This window comes from Dasypus novemcinctus, chromosome 22, assembly GCF_030445035.2.
Source record: "Dasypus novemcinctus isolate mDasNov1 chromosome 22, mDasNov1.1.hap2, whole genome shotgun sequence".
Classification (NCBI taxonomy): domain Eukaryota; kingdom Metazoa; phylum Chordata; class Mammalia; order Cingulata; family Dasypodidae; genus Dasypus; species Dasypus novemcinctus.
In genome coordinates this window covers 43,648,227-43,665,765 of record NC_080694.1, presented here as the reverse complement: position 1 = coordinate 43,665,765, position 17,539 = coordinate 43,648,227, and the positions used below count along the sequence as shown (strand labels likewise).

General features: G+C 45.9%; 1 protein-coding gene across 1 annotated transcript in view; it reads left to right on the top strand.

The window, feature by feature from the left end:
- NEDD9 (neural precursor cell expressed, developmentally down-regulated 9) overlaps positions 1–17,539 on the top strand; it is a 190,193-nt gene that overhangs the window by 56,697 nt on the left and 115,957 nt on the right. Inside the window, exon 2 of the mRNA XM_012523606.4 lies at positions 10,370–10,556. Within this exon, the coding sequence (XP_012379060.2) occupies positions 10,545–10,556 (12 nt within the window). The 5' untranslated portion in view covers positions 10,370–10,544. The remainder of the gene's footprint in view (positions 1–10,369; positions 10,557–17,539) is intronic.

Sequence of the window (17,539 nt, the reverse complement as noted above, 5' to 3'; positions counted from 1 at the left end):
GGCCTTCAGGAAACACAAAGCTCTAGACAGAGATGAGTCACAAACTTCAAAAAGAAGAAGAAATAAAAATGAATACCAGACAGTCGAAGGAGGTGGCTGGACGTCTCCATGAAGAGTCAATGTCCAGGAACTCTACAGGAATGGAAGGTGTGGCAAAAAAAAATGTCCTCTCTTCTGCCAGGGCATTCCTGAAAATACACTGGCAAAGACGAGGAAAAGGATCAGGACCATACGCTCAGCAAGACATTCCCTAAGGATGGAAAGTTTTAGAGGACTTAGAATTCTGACTTTTACTCTCATTTATTTCACGCACATGCTGTTTCTTTTTATTCTTGGTCTGGTGTTTTAACCATAGTTTGGAATAACTTGCTGTTGGTAGACAATGTACAAACATGAACAGCTTTGCTTCTGGGCCTCCAGGGTGCACATTTGGACACGCTGATCAATGAACCAGGGACTGCTCTTTCCGGCTCACTCTTTTTTACCGAGTCTTATCCATTTAAAACAAAGGAAAGGGTTGCTTTGTAGGTATTAAAACTTATACCTGATGATTTCCAATTCGCTTAAAGGTCAAGCCTCTCCAGGGCTCATTCTGAAAGAACATTTGGAAAATTATAGGCCAACAGCATTTAAGCTGGTTGGATGGAGCCAAGCCGCCCAATTTGACTTTTCAGACTGAGAAATTCAAGTTGAGTCCAATGTGTTAGAGTATTAAAACCCCAACAAAATCTTTTTTTTTTTTTTTGTATGTCTGACCAGATCACTGGGGTTTATTGTTTTTATACCTGGAAAAAAATATATACCATAATCAAGAAGAGGTTTTCCTGGATGACTTGGTTAAGATCCTGAACTGGACCCTGTGAAGGCTGAAGAACACAATCTTTCTTGCTAAGGAGTTTAGAAAATTCTGTCATTTTGCTGTGCAAGCAAGTGGACTGTTCTACAAAGGGCTTAATTAACTCTGTCTCTCCGTCTTAGTAACTACCCAAATAAACGGTGCAAATCACAACAAGGCAGGAGGACTCCATCTTCAGCTGGCAAGCAAAAACCTTGATAATATTCCATGGCCTGGGGAAATGAACTTGGTAGGGAAGATAAATGAGCACGTGCAGATTTGAGAGGCCTCAACTTTAGACGCTGTCTGTGGCTGGGGGGGGGGGGGGGGAGAGTGTGTTCTGTTGGGTAAGTTAGTCATGGGCCCAGAGTTGCCCTCAGGCAAAATCATAAGGGGGAGCGGGGGCCGACTTGTCTCTGGGTGCTCTCCTCCTCCTTGTCTCTTGAGGGCCCTGTTCCCCTGCTGTGGGTCTTCCTGACCCCTTCACCCATAAATCTGACCCAGGTCAGGACCCATTCCCACAGGACACTGCCAGGTGGTGACAGGCTAATCAGACAGGTGTACTCAATTTATGGGGTTCAAGGCTAATAAACGCTCGGCTTCTTCCCCTTTTAGTTCAGCAGCCCTGCCTTTGTCACAGCGGCCTCACTGCCTTATTGCACAGGCACTGATAAAGCAGGGATGTCGCGCAGTATGAGAGGCCCAGAGAAAGAGAGATTTCTGGTTAATCATGCCCCTCTGGGTTTCCCACCAATTACATATCCAGGTGATAACCTAAATTCCCTCCAGATCGGAGGACTCGGTTTTGTCTCACCCCTCCGTTTTGTACCTGAAGGGACGGAGGCCAAGCAGCGACATCTGGCTGACTTGCCCAGGCCACTCTCAGGGGTCCTGGCCCCGCCCTCCAGCCACCCTGCCTTGAGCATCCTAGCACGTTGCTAGTTGCACATGGCTGAATAGGAGGTACCGAAGGTTGAAGAGTCTGGTTTATCTTAGCAGCCGCCCAGGCACCTGCCCCCTAAAGACCTTAAAATAAAGGATTGGGGTTAGAGAAGCATGCAGGAGAGCCTGGAAAAGTGTAGGCTCAGTGGTCCACAAGCCTCAGCGCAGGGAATGAAGTGAGTCACCAGGAAACCAGGACCTTAGACAGTCCTGAGGGGCTCTAAGAGTTGCATTTACTCCACCCCACGGAAGGCTCCAGGCCGCGAGCAGGAGCCCTGCCATTTTTCACGCACGCCTGGGCCGACAGCTCTGCCCCCTCTGTGGCTCTCGCGTCCACCCCAACCACTTTTCCTTTAGAAAAAAGTTCTTGCCCTTTTGTATGGCCACAAATTCTGACGGTGCCCCAGTGAACACCCCGTGTTCTCATTCAACACATATTGAGCACCTACTATGTGCTAGATACTGAGCTAAGTCATGGGGAAATAGAGATGGAGCAGTGCCAGCTAATATCCTCAAGTTCTCATTGGCTTAAGGACCGGCTCATTCAGTGCTTGCTTGCTCATGGGTCCCACAGCCCCCGTTGGTCAGTGAGCATATTTCTAAACCCCAAATCCCAACATATGGGCCAATAAATGACAGCTTTTCTAATTTGTGAATGTGTTATGTGAACACCTTTAAAAGTCTTAAAATTAAATTGCATTAAGTTACTCCTTGAACAAATTTCCTTTACTGAAAAGAAATAATTTTTTTATTAAATCACGCTTTTTAAAATTCTGTGCTCTATGTTCATCAAACCCATGTGCTTGCGCTTATAAAAACCCTTTATAATCATAGCCTTTTGCAGGTGGAAAGAATCTGAGATGTGACCTAAGCCATGAGATTTAATTTATGTAATATAAACAGTGAAAACTTTTTAAACCAAATATTGCCAAGAGTTACAAATTATAAAACCATCAGAGCTGGAGCTGCTTTGGTCAATGTAGAGGTGGAGAACTCAAACCTTTCTCTTCTAACCTCCATCTCCCATCTCTGTACCTCTGCTCCCCACAGAATAGGGAATACAGCCCAAAAATGATGACCTGTCTACTCTTCATATCATGATGTCACAATTGAGGAAACTGAAACCCTAAGAGAGTAAGTGAAAGGTCCAAGGTCTCTCAGACAGTCACCTGCAAACCAGGGTAGGAATGCAGGCTTTCTGACGCCCCCTTCCCGTTCTCCATCTATTACCCATCCATGCATGCATGCATCCATCCATCCATGCATCCACCCATGCATCCACCCATGCATCCATGCATGCATGCATCCATCCATCCATCCATGCATGCATCCATGCATCCACGCATCCATCCATCCATCCATCCATGCATGCACCCATCCGTGCATGCATGCATTCATCCATCCATTCATCCATGCATCCATTCATCCATGCATCCATGCATCCATCCATCCATGCATCCATCCATCCATCCATCAAATCCTTACTAGGCACTACGTGTTGTGCACTTGGAAGAAAGGTAGACAAGAGCCAGATCTTAAAGGGTGTTGTGGGTCACCTCAAGAATTTTGGACACTGTCTTAAGGAAAATGGAAAGGCATTGCAGGTTTTTTGTTTTGCTTGAGTTTAGGGATTAGTTGTGTTTTTTTAATGTTTTATTATAGAAAATTTCAAGTATGTATAAAAGTAGAGGATAGTATCAACCACCCAGCTCCAATATCTCCCTGCTGTCCCCACCCCATTGGGTTATTCATCAGCAGATACTCATTAGGTATCTCAAAAAGAGGAAGAGTCTTTTAAAAAAGAAATCAACAAAATACTGTTATCACATCTAAAACATCTCATAATAATTCTTTAATATCCTAAACTACTTGGCCAGTTGGCTAAAAGCGTTATAGGGGAGGATCTAACTCCATCAAATGTATAATTTAGAGAGCTGCTCTATTTGAGAGAACATGGTGAAAGAAGATAAAGATGAGTGATTGAAAAGCATTTGGATGATGTCCCATATCCAGAGCAGATGGTGGTGTCCTTCACCAAGAGAGGAGACAAAAACTCAAAAGGTCCTTTTGGGTTCAAAGATGAGTGTGCGTTTGGGATGGGAGGAGCATTAGGCACTAGAAGGGCACCCACGTGGAGCTGTTGGGTGGGGAGTCTGGAGCCAAGAGGAGAGGCCTGGGCGAGCCCCGCTGAGAAGAGCGCGGGAGGAGAGGGCTGAGGACCGAGGTCGGAGGCTCCACACAGTGGCAGGAAGGCAGTGGACATGGAGGAGGAGATCCCAGACAGACCCGCACCAGGGAAACACATACTTGGAAAGGGGAAGCTGGCAGCAGTGCCAGAGGCTGCAGAGATGTCAAGTAAAATGAGAATCGCAAGTCCCACCGGGTTTAGGAAGGAAGACCCAGAACAGGGTGGTGTCAGGAAAAGCCACTTTGGTGAGAAGAGGGTGAATTGCAGAAGGAGGAGGATGGAGGAGGAAGGGGTGGCGGTGAATAGAGGATGTTTTCACAACAGCAGCTGGCAAAGGGAAGAGAGAGACAGGGGAGTCGCTGGAGGAAAAGCAGAATTCAGGGAGGACTTTTAAAACTGAGATGTGGGGGTGTTTTCGGGACTTGGAGTTGTCCTAGGTGGTGCTGCAGGGACAGTTACCAAACATTGTATGTCCTCCCATGGCCCACAGGGTGGACTGTGGGAGAGTGTGGGCTACGGTGTGGACCATTGACCATGAGGTGCAGCGGTGCTCAGAGATGTAGTCACCAAATACAATGAATGTCACATTATGATGGAGGAGTATATGGGGGGTATATGGGGACCTCATTTTTTTTAATGTAAAATTAAAAATAAATAAATACAAAAGAAAAAGAAAAAAAAACACATGCTCTGTTAACACTTACCATCCAAATACCATTTCCAGGCACCATACTCGCCACTTTCTCTGCTGCTTCTTTTTTAATCCTCACAAAAATCGCATGCAGTAAATGCTCATTGTGTCCCCAAAGATGAGGAGATTGACGCTTGGAGAGATAGACTGGTGGTCCTGGTAAGTGTCGGCGGTGGGATTTAAAGTACACGTTGCCAGCTGGGGGGCAGAGCGCTCAGTGGCTGGATCCTTTCCTGTTTGGATGAGGGTCTGTGGAAACAGAAGGGGTCGGTCACTCAAGGCAGCACCTGGTTCCAGCTTCTTAAGGGAGAGACTTGAGCCTGTTTAACGACCCCTGGGAATAAGTCAGGAGACAGAGGGCATCATTTATAGAGAGATGGGGAGGGACGTCAAAGCCCAGGTGGCAGGGTTAGCTTGGGCACAAGGAGAAGAGGATGGAGAAAAGGAGGGGTGGTGATGTAAGTGAGGCTAAAGACGTGGAGGAAGGAAGGGGAGGGAGTTTGGGCAGATGGCTCCTGCCTTCCTCGTGACGGGAACTCATCACCTGCTGAGGTCGACAGCGGGGTTTTGAGGTTGCGGCTAGGTAGAGGGGCAGAGACTTGAGGAAAGCGGGGAAAGTTTGAAACGGCTGCTGTGTACAATCTACACCCGCCAGCCACGTACAGAGTAGGCACCCACGACATCACTGCCGGAGGGCATCTGTGGCGATTTGAACAGACAAAGGGGAGAACGGGAGAGTGCACTGACCGGGGACACAGGGACGGGCTGCGTGCCAGTGACAAGGTCCCGGGAGATGTGGGTGACCATGAATGTAGGGTGCAGCATCTGCAGGGCGTGGGGTTTTTCCAGAGATGGATGAAGATGAAAGAAAACAGGTGCGTTCACCCAAGGCTGGGCTCTCGCCAGGTGGGTGCGTCAAAAGGATGAAGGGGCAAGCGGGAGGGAAAGGGTGGACGCTTGGGGGCCTAAGGGGGCGGCGAAGGACGTGGACGGCATGTGAGGACGCTGTGCCTGTCTCTGGGGGGGGGGCCTGGCTCGTGGTCCCTGCTTTCTGCTGACAAGGGCTCAAGGTCCCTGCTGCCTGGGGGAGAAACAGATGCTGCCTGCTGGGCAGGCTGAAGAGTCGCAAGCAGGCACTCCCCAGCTGCTCTTCCCCCACGACAGTCCTGACTGGCCCCAGCTGGGAGGTTCAGCCACCTGTGCCCCGCGCTGCCACGACTGTCAGCGCATACTCTGGCGACACACACATTCTTAGGAGAGAAGAAGGCCGGTGCCAGCTGCATAGCTGGCATATTCATTTACCCCTACTTCAAGCCGCTAATTTGTAATTACTTAAAAATGCTTAGATCTTGCATTTTGTTTCTGTAAATCTTCCAAGGCTGCAGATCTGCTCTTAGCTGCCATGTGTCAAATAAAAAAGTATGGGTATTATTATAATCATTATTGTTACTATGATAGACCTCAGCTAATATTATTAACCGTCAATTTGGAAAGCAAGTTACCATGAGCGCTTTAACGTCTTCAAATAACTGGGAAAAAATACCATGAAGTTTTTAGAGGAATGGTGGCATAGAAAGATATATTCCTGAGTGTGCTGGAACTGGACTCGGGTGTGACCTTCCTACACATGCCTCTTGTCACTTTTACTGAACGTGTGGTTGGTGCTAGAGTTGGTATATACTCAGGGAACTCGAATCTCCGGACTGCCCGTGTGCCAGCTGGGCCCTGAGCCTCAGCAGAGTTGCAACTCCTACCCTCTGGTTCATTGGACTTACCCAGGTCAGCTAGCAGGGAGGTGAAGATGGTCAACCACCACACCAGGGAGCCGAGAGGGACTACAACTGCAAGCAGAGGAATTGCATCCATCATCCATGTGGAATCTAAGCCCCCTCTTGATCCAGAGGTAAAGAGGACATCACCATCCCAGGGGCCACAGAACGGAGGAATAAAATATAGATTAGAGTGGACTTACTGACATTCTACTATAAAACTATTGTGACGAGTAATAGAAGAAATTATAGCATTGAGGAGGAGAAAGTGACCACAGTAGTTGCTGAGGGCAGGGAGAAGGTAGAAGAGATGTTATGTGGGGGCATTTTTGGGACTTGGAGTTGTCCTAAATGATATTGCAGGGTCAGATGCTGGACTTTATCTATCCTGCCTTAACCTACTGAATGTACTGGGGGAGAGTGTGAACTACAGGGTAAACTACTATATATATGGTGCTGCAGTGCTCCAGAATGTGTTCACCAAGTGTGATGAGTGTGCCACAATGATGGAGGAGGTTGTTGGTGTGGGAGGAGTGGGGTGGGGAGGTGGGGGGTATATGGGAACCTCTTATATTTTTTAATGTAATATTTTTTGTGCGTGATGTATATAGCTTTAAAAAATACAATTGACAAAAATGATGGGGTGGGGGGGTGGGGAGCAGGGTATATGGGAACCTCTTAAGGTTTTTATGTTTTTTTTAATGTTTTTTAATGTAACGTTCTTCGTGATCTATTAACTTTAATTTAAAAAGTGTAAAAAAAAAAAGATATTCCTAGTGCACAATGGTTAAAAATAGAAAGAAATCAACATAATTGCAAGGATGAGGAACAATAGGAATTCATACCCTGCTGGGGTGACTATGTGCTACCACATTGGAAAATAGTTTGGTATTATCGACTGAAGTTGAAGACAAACATATCTATCATCCAGCAATGCCATTCCTAGTTATATGGGCACCAGAAGTAGACAAAGATCCACCGCAGTATTAATCAAACTGAACTAATAATAGAACCAGCTGAACTGACCATCCGCATTAAACTGGATGGATAAATTGTGGAATATCCACGCAATAGAATACTATACAGCAATGAAAATTACAAGCTACTTAGGCAACAGCATAGATGAATTTCACAAACTTAATGCTGAGTGAAGGAAGAGAGCACGAAAGAATTACATACTCCATGATCCCTTTATACAAGGTTCAAAATCAGGAAACCATAACTCTAGTATGTAGGGATGAAGACTTAAGCAGGAAAAAGTAAAGCAAGTCAGGAGAGGTACCTTTAGGCAGGCCCACCCCTAACATTTGTAGGGCTGGTAAAAGTACGATGGAGTACCACGTATCATGGGCCAAAATAGTTCAAAGTTATAAATTAAACTAACGAGCTGTTCATTAAAGATGCCCTGTCTTTCCTATCTGGACAAATACATTGTCATGGTGACTTGGAAGTCCATGTTGGACCCGAGAATTCTTGGGCTCCTTGGAATGGCTTGCTGGAACATGTGACACAAAAAGAGCCAGCCCCTGGCCCCCAGCCCCCTGGCCCGTCTGCCTTTTCTTACCACCCACTGCTCCATCCCATCCTGCAAGGACCCTTGTGTCCTTGAGTCCAGCCTGGTCCACAGCCTTCCGCAAATAGCTGCCCCTCAGGAAGGCAGACACGGGGCAGGGCCTGGGAAAACATGCACGTGCACTGACAATGGTTTGGACGGGGAACCCCAAAGCTTTAGGACTTGATGCACGGGAGACCTGGGTTCCAGGTGGGTAAGGCTTGTTGTCCCCTCCGAGAAGGGGCATGGCTGCCCAAGGCCCAGCGCAGGGCACCCTGGTGTGGGGCTAAGGGTGGTACGGCCTTTAGGGGAAAGAAAGGGGGGGTTATTGGGCAGGGCACGCTCCTGGGTTCCTGGCAGTATCCTCTGTCTTGCCCTGAACGGCAGTCAAATGTGTAACTATTTATTAAGCTCCACATTTGTTTTATACAGTTTTCTGTATGTGTGTTATATTTCACAATAAAGAATGAATGAAAATTATATATACATATTCTGTAACTCCTGGTGCTGGGGTTTCCGGGCTTCCCCACAGGCAAATCGGCTGAGGGGTTGCATGTGCGTTCTGACGCTTTGGGCAGTTCAAGTGCCTCAAGGCACGAATGCCTTAAAGGGGATATGGGCCCAAATGCTGAAAACACAATCTTTCCATTGCTAGAGTCACGATGATTTTATAGTAGAATACCAGTAAGTCCACTCCATTCCATATTTTATTTCTCCATCCTGAGGACCCTGGGATGGTGATGTCCACTCCGAGCGAAGAAGAGGTGTGATATGGGGGCATTTGCGGGACTTGGAGTTGTCCTGAATGATATTGCAGGGACAGATGCAGGCCATTATATATCCTCCCATAACCCACTGAATGGAGTGGGAGAGAGCGTAAACTATAATGTAAACTGTAGTCCCTGCCGTGCAGCAGTGATCCAAAATGCATTCATCAAGCACAATGAATGTGCCACACTGATGAAGGGGCTGGGTGATGTGGGAGGAGTGGCGGGGTGGGGAGTGGGGGCATATGGGATCCTCTCATATCTTTTAATGAGACATTTTGTATGATCCTTGTATCTCTAAAAAACGAATTTCAAAATCTATTAAAAAAGAAATAAATACAAAACAAAACACACAAAAAAACGCAATCCTCTTGCTGCTGCCCCTCTCCCCATCTGTGGCCAGGACACTTGGGCCACCACGGGTGGGGATTCAGGCAGAGCAACCGAGTCATGGGCCCATGGCCCCTTGCCGCACCGCAGCGAGTGCCTCAGAGGAAGACCCATGCCCCCAACCAGGATGACAAACACTGTGTTGTGAAACCCAAATTGCCGGAGGCTGCTCCTTCCTCGCAGGAGAGGAGAGGCCAGCACCCGCGTGTCGTCTGTTTGGAATGCAATTCTAGGAACGTGTCCCTTCTCCCCCAGGCAGCTGGACGCGCTCATCTGACAGCTTGCTGCGCTCCTCTTCGGAGCCTGCCTCATTTTTCTGTCCCACGTTTGAAAACACCCTCTTCATTTGGATTTTTCATTCTTGATAGGAAAAACACTTTCCTTTCACTCATTTCCAGATTTCCAGTTCTCAAAAAAGATTTTCATGTGCCCCACATGATTTAAATACCAGGGCTTTTCTAAGAATACTTATTTTAGCTATGAGCCACACACACACACATGCCGTCTCAAAATTGAACCCTACAACTGTTGAGATGATGAAAGGGAAGTGAAAAATGGGCCAGTACGAACCCTTGAAAAACCCAGTCAGTTTTTTTCCCCCTAAAATCAAATTCTGGGCTTCGCATCTAAGCTGTTTAAAAGTCACCTTGCCAAAGCACCAGCTTCCCTCATTTTGGGGAAACAAGCAAAGCATATGGCTGCAGTGAACTTCTCAAGATGCTGGCGAGAGGTGGAGTTAAGTGATGGCTTCAAACTGATAAAAACAGCCGCACATTAAGTTGGTTTAAAGGGAGGAAAATGAGGTAGTAGTGGGGTACGTGTGAAAAATAAGCTAAATCAGGGACAACAGTAAAGTTGTAGATCACAGACAAGAAGGATCATTCTCACCTCTACCACCTGGCAAAGAACCACTTGGTGAGCATCTACCCATTGCTCAAGATTCCAGCGTACCTGTAGCATTTTATGGCACTGAAATTTTAAAGAAAATTTTCCCTACCAGGTTGTGGGCTTCTTGAAGACGGGAACACATTTTAAAAATCTTGGTAGCTCCAGTTAAACACCTGGTCAGAACGCCATAAATGCTTTCTTTGGTTGAATGAATGAGTGCTGGATTCCAGTCATGAGGCTATGAATTTTGTTTTTCCAAATGCTCGGTAGCAATCCTTAAATGATAAAATGTGTTTCAGCCACTGCCAGAGTTTACCCACCTTCACATTTCTGATTTCTCTTTTCAGGTTCATTAAACTCTGGGTTCCATAATGTCATAAGCCGGCACGAGAATCCCACGTGTTCTTTGGGTTGAGCTATGAAACAGAAGGAACTGGTCAGCAGACTAAACACTGGATTCATCCTTTGCAAGATCCAGAGCACCAACATTCCTTGGTTTAACTGAAAGAAGAATCCGAGAAAATGTGGGCAAGGGTGAGTAGTGATTTTAAAATAATGTATATTTTCTGCGATTCCTTTTCACCCAGTTCAACTCAAACTGATTGCTCTGACACGATGATATCAACAGCATTTTGTTCTAAAATAGGTTCGCAACTACTTGAAACGGAAGGGTAAATTTTAGGCCACCAGATTCTTCTCTGTATAATGATTTTTTTTTTACATGGATGCACTGATGCCAGAGTGGAAATTTCTTCCACTCAGAATTCTCAGGATGGTGGGAGAGCCATCTATTGGGATATAATTAGAGTATTCCACTTGGTATAACTAGTGCTGAAGCAAGCCTAGAATTTGAATCACTGAGCTATACATAAACTGAAGGCACAGGTTATGGATTAGCCATTTCTCTCATGTCTTCTTTCTCTGTCTGCCAGTTACCTTTCATTCATTTCATGGTCATTCAGTCATTTCACAAGAAAATTGTCTTGGCCTGGAGTGGAGATTAGGGTTAAAATAACCAATTCTATCTAACTAAGGCTTCCTAAAGGTTTGATGGAAATCAAGTAGAAAAAGTGATATGTAATTGCATTCATTCATTTCCTTCTAAGGGAGATGGCAGTATGGCAAGATGTATTCTGGGGATCAGGCAGATTTGGACTTGAGCCCAAACTCTTTGTAGCAGAGTGATCATGAGTCAGTTACTTGACCCTTTTGAATCTCTGTTTCCATATTGTTAAAATGGTAATCAAAGGATTGTTTTGAGGATGAAAAGAGAAAATGCCCATAAAGTATAGAGTGTGCAAAAGAAACAGGTTAATTCCCTTATTTGTTGTCTGTGTGATATAAAGAACTAATCGTCAACTGCAGCCAAACAAAAGGAATGGCCAGTCCATTTCAACCCAAATTAATTTGCAGGACAAAGGGTAGATATTAAATATAAAGACAGATGTTTTCTCAACATTCTGATAAGTAAAATAAGGATTCCCCTGGAAGTTTTTAGAAACAGGCTAGATTGCCATCTCATTCATATGTTTTATGATAAAGTACTGATGTCTCAAAAAAACCCTCTATCCCACAATTCTATGATAGAAATCTGTCTCAGAACTGGACACTTCAGAGGCTTCGGCCAAACCAAATTACTAATCCAAACTGGAATGAGTTATATTTATTTATTTGTGACCCTTCCAAGTCATTCAACTCAAATACTAATTTTTTACTCAATAGTGAAAATAATCTCTTCTCAGTTTTTCATACCTACTCAGCCAGTTTGAATGTATGGATTTCCTAAAGTTATTAAAATGAGAGAAAAGAGAGAGGAAAAAAGTATTGCCCACGACAAGCCTGTATTTTATCCCATTTGAATCCCTGCTATCAGCATTAGCTGTGGGTTCTTTCAAATACATGTTGATTCTCAAGTTTTGGTATTCTAGACCTGAAAACCCAACCATTTCACCACCTGAAATCTTCAATTTGCTTTAGAATTGGTTATGTCCGGAGTCCACAGTTCCTTTGCGATCACTTCCATAACTTCTGGGTGCTTTTCTTTTTTTCGAACTTCAATTCGACATTCCACATACACACTAACATGTAGCTTCACACTCGAGCAGGTAGAATGAAAATATTTGGAAATTATTTTTACTGCCGGCTCAGTAACAGGGGGGTCACCTAATGAAAAAAGGAACATTTACTTCTTGTCTTCAGGACTTCCTAAAGGTATATTACTATGGTTATTTGAGGGCGGAGGGTAAAGCGCTGGTTAAAATGACAGACCCTGAAGCCATGCTTCCTAATTTGAATCTCAGCCCTGCCTCTAACAGGTCGTGTTGGCTTTCGGCCTGTTATTTAACCTGTCTGAGCCTCAGTTTCTTCATCTATAAAATGGGCAAGAGCATAGCACCGACTGCAAGGGCTCATTGTGACCATTAGATGGGTTACTATTAATATATAATAAATAATATATGTAATCTATGTAAATTGTTTAGCATTGTGCTTAACACATCGTAAGCCCTCAATAGATGCTTTTAACTAAGCCCTGGGTTCTACAGCACACAAGGAGCAAAGTCTATGCAGCTAAAAGAAACGACTAAAGGGCGGAAGCTGGGAGCTGCAGAGCGTAAGGAAAGAACCGATGAGCCCACGGGTGTGTGGGAAGCTGGGCTGGGACGAGCCTGGCTGCTCCCCAGATCTGTCCTGAGCTGTGATCTTCAGGTTCCAGTAGCAACAATGAAGGCACAGCCAGGAGAGTCCTTTGGGAAGCCCATGCTACACGCAGCAGTACTCTTAAAAGCAGCCCCCTTGCAAAAAAACAACAACAAACCCTCTGCAAGTAAAAGCAGGCCCTGAGGTACCGGCGCCAAAGTCAACAAGAGGACAGTGGAGGGACCCCACTGGCTCCCGGAGGGCCACCTCAGGGCTCCAGGGAGCTGGACACCCAGGCAGTGTCCTTCTGGATCAGTGGTGTGCTGGCAGCAGGCCGGCGGTGCCCGGTGACTTCACCTTGGCAGGGTGCTCTTGGCCCTGGCGGAAGTCCTTACGCCCCAGCAACTGTCCAGGGCTGCACGCTGGGGCTGTTGGGTTCGGTCATCAGAGAGCTGGTTGTTATATTTACTAGCACACCACTGGGGTTGATAACGGGGGCGGCGCAGAAAAACGGAAAGACTGAAAAAAATTCCTTCTCCTTCCCCTTCGGATGAGGGCAGAAAGCTCCCAGTTGGGTATTGTCTATCATGGTTTATCTAAAGAGAGAAAGTCTGACTGAACTCTTGTTTCAGAGGGCCAAAACGTGTTGACTCACGAAATTGAAAAAAAATTTTTTAAAGATTTATTTACTCTATTCCACACCCACCCCCAGTCCCCTGATGTTTCTGTCTCTATTGCTTGCTTGCCTTCTCCGGGAGGCACTGGGAACCGACCCCGGGACCTCCCACATGAAAGGGGAGTACCCAATGGCCTGAGCCAATGCTCCCCGCGGGCTGCCGCATCTGCTGGCTCGTGGCACCTGCTTGCTGGGGCAGGGGTGCAGTCTAGCTCATTGTGGCGGGAGGCACTGGGACCCAAACCTGGCACCTCCCATGTGGTAGGTGGGCACCCAAGGGATTGAGCCATATGTGCTTTCCAGAAGGTGAGAATTTTGCACTTTATCCTGTTAAGTACAAATTATCTACTAGGCCACAGTAGTCGCCTACCTTGAGTATTTATACCTCCCATAGGTTTTGTGATAAAGATTCTAAAAAGGCAGCTACAAGGGAGTAAATCAGTCTTTTCTCATTTCTTCAAACATATGAATGTTTTGGCGTATTTTCAGGAGTATCTAAAACTCTACCTATTAAGAATCATCACCCTACCTCATTATACCTAAAAGATGATTTAACCTGTTCAGATTTCCAGGTTGTTCCTGAAATGGAAAGAAGCCAGAGTAGGGACTGAAATGGAGAAGCATCTCTCAATCTGCGTAAACATGAGTATCATTTATCCACAGGGAAAATTTGATTTGGTAGCATCATAGGTTGAGTTCCTAGTGAATCAATCTCTGAGACAGATGTTTGCGAGTAGTAGGTCTACGGGAGAGTGCTCAGGAGCACTCAGGAGGGGCACAGGAAGCAGGACTAGGCCCAGGGAGAAGGTGGACTGCAACTCGGTCCAATGAAGGCCTCAGCCAATCCCTGGGTGGTCCTACCGAGTTGTCCGGAATGGAAACAAGGGAACTCGGCCTTTATAGTCCAGCCTGGACTAGTTATTGGTGGGGCTGTAACAGGCAGAAGGCTCGACTTGGGCGAGGAGGCTCTCTTCAGCTGGGAAACTTGGGAAGAGGCTCTCTTCAGCTGGAAGACTTGGGGAGGAGGCTCTCTTCAGCTGGGGGACTTGGTGATGAGGCTCTCCTTAGCTGGGGGAATTTGGTGAGGGCTCTCTTCAGCTGGGGGCCTTGGGGAGGAGGATTTCCTCAGCTGGGGGACTTGATGAGGAAGCTCTCCTCAGCAGGCAGTCTTGGATGAGGAGGCTCTCCTCAGCTGGGGGACTTTGGTGAGGAGGCTCTCCTCAGCTGGAGAACTTGGGGAGGAGGCTCTCTTCAGCTGGGGGACTTGGGCGAGGAAGCTCTCTTCAGCTGGGGGAGGGGGCTTGCCAGCTGCCGGTCAACAGCCCATCAGTAGCTGAAGAATGACTGCTGCATCCTCAAGTCTCTGGCTGGTGCCTCACAGACTCCATTAAATATATGAAATTTTTCTCCCAAGTGAACAGCAAGGTTTACTCGTCTCTTCTCAAGAAAGCTCTTATAATTTCTCTCATGAATCAAAGGACAGCCTATTATTAGCCCTCAATCATTTGGCTCCATTCTGGACACATAGAAAAATGCCCAGCAGGACGGTTAGCCAGCAGGGCTGAGGGCAGGTAGTGTACACACTGAAGCCAAACAGACCCAAGTTCAAGGCTCTGCTCTGCTAGTTACTATTATTTCTCACCTTTGGTTGTGGGTTGTGTTCCCCTCAAAAACACATTCAAGGCCCAACCCCTGGGACCTGTGAGAGTAACCAGAGATGACCTGTAAAGATTGTTCACATGTAGATTCCGTGACCCAGGCCTCAGTGGATCTAATTCCTGGGGTTCTAGGGTGGGGCCTGGGAATGTATAATTTTTTCAAGCTCCAGTGGTGTTTCTGACGTCCAGGTGCACTGCTGGGGCTGGGGCCCTTCTCTGTGGATGCTGACCTTGTAAGAACACTCTCTCTGTATCAGAACCTGCAGATACTTCCATGGCCTTAGTTGCCACTAGCTGTGTCGATAGGGATACACGTGATTTCACAATGACCTCTCCCCATGACATAAACACTGTGTACTCCAGAACTAAAACAGGCATAAAGTATGTCAGTTAATCCAATGAAACCGAGTCTCCTTTTCGAGATGCACTTTTATGGAGGTTTAAATCACCACTAATAGGTAATTTAGTGCAGACAGGAATTTTATTGGGGGTGGGGGATGGGGATGCAGATCCCCTGAGCTTGTCTGGAAAATGAGAGCGCGTTTGAAGGTAAAGGGGCCTGTAGGTGCAAGAGTCGCTGGGCCTACGAGGAGGCATGTCTGGGCAGAGATTTGACTTTTTCCCTGAAATTCAGCAAAATTGAGCTCCCTTGGATGGGATCACTGAAGACTTTCTGTGTTTGATTATGGATCACAAAGCCCAGTTGCACTGCAGAAATTATACTGTCAAAAAGAAGCCAGACCAAGTTCACGAAAGTAAACAGGAGCCGGCATATAGCAAGGGGAGCCCTGAGCTCAGACGGCTTTTCACATCCTTACCAGACACTTTCCCTGATTTAACGTGGGTCATGTGGTTTCTCAATGTCCTCTGTGGCTTTCCTTTCCCACAGAGAGCTTCATTTACTCTAAAATACGAATCTTTGGGACTTTCTTGAAAATGGCACTTGCAGTAAAAATAAGTCAAGATGAAAATGCTACTTGTGGGCATTCATTCTGAAAAAGAATTAACATAAGAACATGAAAGAGACAGTTTGTTTTCCCAAAATGATTAGGTCTCCAAACCTAATCATTTTCCATATATAAAAAATAAATCTGGACAAAATCAGCACAATAAAAATACTAGTTAAGTCTCTGAGAACCCTAAGTAGACTCAGTACTCACCATCTCCACACAAATTCACTAGTGAAGGGATGGGTGAGCCTTTTGGTCCTGAGATATAAGTTAATAACAAGACTCAAACTGAGCACTCTTCTTGTAGATGAAGGATGTTTTCATCATCGTTTTCCCCCAGTTTGCCTTTATTCTCTTTTCAAAAATACTTTCCCAGGTTTGACCAAAGTGTTGTAATGCAAATGGAGTCTTACACTTAAAAAAACTATGCAACCCTTTCCTTTAAGTATATTTAGACTCTACTTGGTACTTCCACTGGCTCATTTACAGAAGCATTTGGGGATATGACAGCCAGTTAAACTGAGGTCTACAGGTTCACATCCAGTGCTTCTTGCCCATTTGCAAACCATTTTCTACTTCTGCCATTCCCTACAGACAAAGTTTTAGTGCTGGAAGAGCATATTAGTCAGGGTTGTGCTAGGCTAAGTTGCAGTAATAAATAAGCCCTAAAATCTCAGTGGCTTAGCACAATGAGTTTAGTGTTCATTCATGTAACAATCAATGGCTGTCCTGAAGCGCTGTCATCATGGATCTGGGATTCTCCCATCATGGTGGCCCCAGAGTTCTTCACTTCCAGTGATACAGATTTGGAAGGAGAAGGCATGGGACGTTTCAGGGACTGGCTTGAAAGTGGAATAAAGTACTTCTGCTAGTATTCTATTCACCAGAATTCACTTACAGTCCACCTGTATGACTGGTCCACCAAAGAAGGCTGAGAAAGGTAGAGAAGTGCACAGATGCTAATGGTGGCTGTCTCGGAGTCTTTGGATGCTCCTTTCTTTCATGTTTGTTTTTTTAGTTGAGGCCATTGAGACTGAGAGCACATAATGAGGACACATAGCCGATCAGTGACAGAGCTCAGTTTAGTGCTTACCAAGTCACCTCGTCCATTCCAATTAATTCCAATTGATGTATAAAAGGGCTCATAAAATCTCTAGATACAGTGGAGCACTGTTTGCAGTCCTTTCTCTCCAAACTGCAGTATGGCCACCCTGCTCTGAAACCCACAGTGCCAACGCAGTGCCTCTCACGCTCAGAGCTGGACAGATGAAGCTTTCAAGGAATGAGTGCCAGTAGCAACCCCTAATTACAGGAAATGCTTCTTGGCTTCTCAGGGACATAAAATTACTTGGGGAATGTCAAGGAAAACAGAAACAGAATACTCGGTAATGCTTTATTCTGAGGCCAAGTATCACCTATTAAGGCTGGTGTTTTGTGCTTTATTCTGTCAGGATAGTTTAATGGGTGGAGAGAGAGTTTATAGGGAAAGAAATTCTGGATGGTGTCAGCCTGGTTTGCAACCATCAGGTTGGCTGATGGAAAATATGTCTTGAAAGGTTGCCATCTGCACAGTTCAGAGCCATTGTGAAAAGAAAC